The 5,414-nt window shown below is 37.8% G+C and overlaps 1 protein-coding gene across 1 annotated transcript; it reads left to right on the forward strand.

Annotated features, from left to right (window-relative positions):
- Window positions 1-431: 431 nt before the first annotated feature.
- Window positions 432-1,348, forward strand: LOC133099594 (olfactory receptor 5AK2-like). Its single transcript, XM_061203340.1, is given in 2 exon segments — window positions 432-1,143; window positions 1,146-1,348. Coding segments are annotated over 2 exon segments (915 nt in total).
- Window positions 1,349-5,414: the final 4,066 nt, after the last annotated feature.

Consider the following 5,414-nt stretch of genomic DNA (forward strand, 5'->3'; position numbering starts at 1 on the left):
GCTACTAACTTCAGGAACTTGACCAAGATTAAAATGATAAATGGTTGAGAAAAACTATAGGTTGTTGAAAAGGTACAAAATCACATTTGAATATTGGTTTAAGCAAATATGGATGCTTGTATAATATATTGGAAATGTATGTTAGTCTATGTTTCTTAGAATCACACATATTAGAAATCAGTCTTCTTCTATGAAATCTTACTTATTTTGGAAATGAGTCGATGGCTCACATGTCACTGTTTATGTGGTGGTTTCTTATCAAGAATATAGAAGAAATACTTTGAAAGCAATAAACCCTGTTGTGAGTGCTTGCCATGAAAATCTAATTCAAAAAAGGTGACTGGAACGTAACCTTTTCTATTCAAGAAGTCATAAAGATTTCCTTTCTTTTCTTGGTCCCCCTCTTGGTCCTTTCTAGACTTTCAGTACTCATGACACAAAGAAATAGCACTGAAGTGACTGAATTCTTTCTCCTGGGATTTGGTGCCCGACACAAGTTTCGGTATGTCCTGTTCACTGTATTTCTAGTCATCTATGGGACCTCTGTGGTGGGTAATGTTGGAATGATCCTACTCATCAAGACAGATTCCAGACTCCAAACCCCCATGTACTTTTTCCTACAACAGTTGGCTTTTGTTGACATCTGTTACACCTCTGCTGTCACTCCCAAGATGCTGCAAAACTTCATAGTAGAAAACAAATCAATATCATTCAAGGGTTGTGTCAAGCAATTATTGGTTTATGCAACATTTGTGACCAGTGACTCTTACCTCCTGGCTGCTATGGCAGTGGACTGTTATGTGGCCATCTGTAACCCACTTCGCTATCCCATCGTCATGGCGCAAAGAGTCTGCATCCAGTTGGTAGCTGGTTCATATGTAATGGGCTCAATAAATGCTTCTGTGCACACAGGTTTTACATTTTCACTGGTCTTCTGCAAGGGTAGTACCATCAATCACTTTTTCTGCGATGTTCCTCCAGTTCTTGCCCTTTCATGCTCCAACATTGACAACAACATCATGCTACTTGTTGTCTTTGTGGGATTTAACTTAATTTTTGCTATGTTGGTCATCATCTTTTCCTGGGAGAATATCATAGCTGCCATCCTAAAGATGTCTTCTACTGCAGGAAGGAAAAAAGCCTTCTCCACCTGACAGCTGTCACCATTTTCTATGGAGCCCTCCCTTACATGTACTTACAGTCTCATTCTAATAATTCCCAGGAGAATATGAAAGTGGCCTCTGTATTTTATGGCATTGTGATTCCCATGTTGAACCCCCTGATCTACAGTTTGAGAAATAAGGAGGTAAAAGAAGCTCTAAAGGTGATAAGGAAAAAATTCTTCTAGATTAAACCCAAATTGTTAAAATTCAGCACATCAAAGCATCCAGTAGAGATGTTTGACCACTATTTAATATTTCTGAAATAAGCAATACATTCACATCTTAAACCAGTGTTACCTCCTTCAATAGATAATTTCTTCAAATGCAAAAAATATAGTAATGTCTCATAGGACTAATTTTCTCATGGATTTAGTTTGAGAAACATATCCCATACTACCCATCAAAAGGGGCTTTATTGAGATTATTTAAAATATTAAGTATGTGTAGACTTGACAAAGTATATAGTTATTTCAAATATATTTCAGATATATTTTTAAAGACTAGAAAACCCAATTTTGTATGTAATCAATTTTAAAATTGAAGTTTCTGATTTCCTGTTCATTTAAACAAGTTCCCTAAATTGTCAAGAAGGAGGCTTCTCCAGGGTCCCGTGATCCAGGGACAACTTCCCCGGGAGAACACACGGCGCGCCTCAGGCTGGTGCAACGTCACGCTGGCTTCTGCTGCCACAGGCTCGCCCCACATCCGTACCCCTCCCTACCCCCAGCCTGAGTGAGCCAGAGCCCCCGAATCAGCTGCTCCTTTAACCCCGTCCTGTCTGAGCGAAGAACAGATGCCCTCAGGCGACCTACGTGCAGAGGCGGGGCCAAATCCAAAGCTGAACCCCAGGAGCTGTGCGAACAAAGAAGAGAAAGGGAAATCTCTCCCAGCAGCCTCAGGAGTGGCAGATTAAATCTCCACAATCAACTTGATGTACCCTGCATCTGTGGAATACCTGAATAGACAATGAGTCATCCCAAATTGAGGAGGTGGACTTTGGGAGCAACAATATATATATTTTTTCCCTTTTTCTTTTTTTGTAAGTGTGTATGTGTATGCTTCTGTGTGTGATTTTGTCTGTATAACTTTGCTTTTACCATTTGTCCTAGGGTTCTCTCTGTCCGTTTTTTTTGTTGTTGTTTTTTGTTTGTTTGTTTTTTTTAGTATAGTTTTTAGTGCTTGTTATCATTGGTGGATTTGTTTTTTGGTTTGGTTGCTGTCTTCTTTCTTTTTTTTTATTACTTTTTAAAAATATTTTTAAATTATTTTTTATTTTAATAACTTTTTAATTTAATTTAATTTTATTTTATCTTCTTCTTTCTTTCTTTCTTTTTTTCCTCCCTTTTATTCTGAGCCGTGTGGATGACAGGGTCTTGGTGCTCCAGCCAGGTGTCAGGGCTGTGCCTCTGAGGTGGGAGAGCCAAGTTCAGGACACTGGTCCACAAGAGACCTCCCAGCTCTACGCAATATCAAATGGTGAAAATCTCCCAGAGATTTCCATCTCAATGCCAAGACCCAGCTCCACTCAACGACCAGCAAGCTCCAGTGCTGGACACCCTATGCCAAAAACCTAGCAAGACAGGAACACAACCCCACCAATTAGAGCGACTGCCTAAAAACATAATAAGGCCACAGACACCCCAAAACACACCACCAGACGTAGACCCGCCCACCAGAAAGACAAGATCCAGCCTCATCCACCAAAACACAGGCACTAGTCCCCTCCACCAGGAAGCCTACACAACCCACTGAACCAATGTTAGCCAGTGGGGGTAGACACCAAAAACAACAGGAACTACGAACCTGCAGCATGAGAAAAGGAGACCCCAAACACAGTAAGTTAAGCAAAATGAGAAGACAGAGAAACATACAGCAGATGAAGGAGCAAGGTAAAAACCCACCAGACCTAACAAATGAAGAGGAAATAGGCAGTCTACCTGAAAAAGAAATCAGAATAATGATAGTAAAGATGATCCAAAATCTTGGAAATAGAATGGAGAAAATACAAGGAACATTTAACAAGCACCTAGAAGAACTAAAGAGCAAGCAAACAGTGATAAATAACACAATAAATGAAATTTAAAATGCTCTAGAAGAGAACAATAGCAGAATAACTGAGGCAGAAGAATGGATAAGTGACCTGGAAGATAAAATAGTGGAAACAACTACTGCAGAGCAGAATAAAGAAAAAAAAATGAAAGGAATTGAGGACAGTCTCAGAGACCTCTGGGACAACATTAAACACACCAACTTTCAAATAATAGGGGTCCCAGAAGAAGAAGAGAAAAAGAAAGGGACTGAGAAAATATTTGAAGAGATTATAGTTGAAAACTTCCCTAATATGGGAAAGGAAAGAGTTAATCAAGTCCAGGAAGCACAGAGAGTCCCATACAGGATAAATCCAAGGAGAAACATGCCAAGACACATATTAATCAAACTATCAAAAATTAAATACAAAGAAAAAATATTAAAAGCAGCAAGGGAAAAACAACAAATAGCATAGTAGGGAATCCCCATAAGGTTAACAGTTGACATTTCAGCAGAAACTCTCCAAGCCAGAAGGGAGTGGCAGGACGTATTTAAAGTGATAAAGGGGAAAAACCTACAATGAAGATTACTCTACCCAGCAAGGATCTCATTCAGATTTGACAGAGAAATAAAAACCTTTACAGACAAGCAAAAGCTAAGAGAATTCAGCACCACCAAACCAGCTTTACAACAAATGCTAAATGAACTTCTCTAGGCAGGAAACACAAGAGAAGGAAAAGACCTACAATAACAAACCCAAAACAATTAAGAAACTGGTAATAGGAACATATATATCGATAATTACCTTAAATGTAAGTGGATTAAATGCTCCAACCAAAAGACATAGACTGGCTGAATGGATACAAAAACAAGACCTGTATATATGCTGTCTACAAGAGATCCACTTCAGACCTAGGAACACATACAGACTGAAAGTAAGGGGATGGAAAAAGATATTCCATGCAAATGGAAATCAAAAGAAAGCTGGAGTAGCAATACTCATATCAAACAAAATAGACTTTAAAACAGAGACTATTAAAAGAGACAAAGAAGGACACTACATAATGATTGAGGGATCAATCCAAGAAGAAGATATAACAATTGTAAATATTTATGCACCCAACATAGGAGCACCTCAATACATAAGGCAAACGCTAACAGCCATAAAAGGGTAACACAATCACAGTAGGAGAATTTAACACCCCACTTTCACCAATGGACAGGTCATCCAAAATGAAAATAAATAAGGAAACACAAGCTTTAAATGATACATTAAACAAGATGGACTTAATTGATATTTATAGGACATTCCATCCAAAAACAACAGAATACACTTTCTTCTCAAGTGCTCATGGAACATTCTCCAGGATAGGTCATATCTTGGGTCTCAAATCAAGCCTTGGTAAATTTAAGAAAATTGAAATCGTATCAAGTATCTTTTCCTACCACAATGCTATGAGACTAGATATCAATTATAGGAAAAAATCAGTAAAAAATACAAACACATGGAGGCTAAACAATACACTACTTAATAACCAAGAGATCACTGAAGAAATCAAAGGGGAAATCAAAAAATAACTAGAAACAAATGACAATGAAAACATGACGACCCAAAACCTATGAGAGGCAGCAAAAGCAGTTCTAAGGGGGAAGTTTATAGCAATACAATCCTACCTTAAGAAACAAGAAACATCTCAAATAAACAACCTAACCTTTCACCTAAAGCAATTAGAGAAAGAAGAACAAAGAAACCCCAAAGTTAGCAGAAGGAAAGAAATCATAAAGATCAGATCAGAAATAAATGAAAAAAAAAAATGAAGGAAACTATACCAAAGATCAATAAAACTAAAAGCTGGTCTTTGAGAAGATAAACAAAACTGATAAACTGTTAGCCAGACTCATCAAGAAAAAACGGGAGAAGACTCAAATCAATAGAATTAGAAATGAAAAAGAAGTAACAGCAGACACTACAGAAATACAAAGGATCATGAGAGATTACTATAAGCAGCTATATGCCAATAAAATGGACAACCTGGAAGAAATGGACAAATTCTTAGAAATGCACAACCTTCCGAGACTGAACCAGGAAGAAATAGAAAATATGAAGAGAGCAATCACAAGCACTGAAATTGAAACGGTGATTAAAAATCTTCCAACAAACAAAAGCCCAGGACCAGATGGCTTCACAGGTGAATTCTATCAAACATTTAGAGAAGAGCTAAC

The sequence above is a fragment of the Eubalaena glacialis genome, chromosome 10, assembly GCF_028564815.1.
Source record: "Eubalaena glacialis isolate mEubGla1 chromosome 10, mEubGla1.1.hap2.+ XY, whole genome shotgun sequence".
Classification (NCBI taxonomy): Eukaryota; Metazoa; Chordata; class Mammalia; order Artiodactyla; family Balaenidae; genus Eubalaena; species Eubalaena glacialis.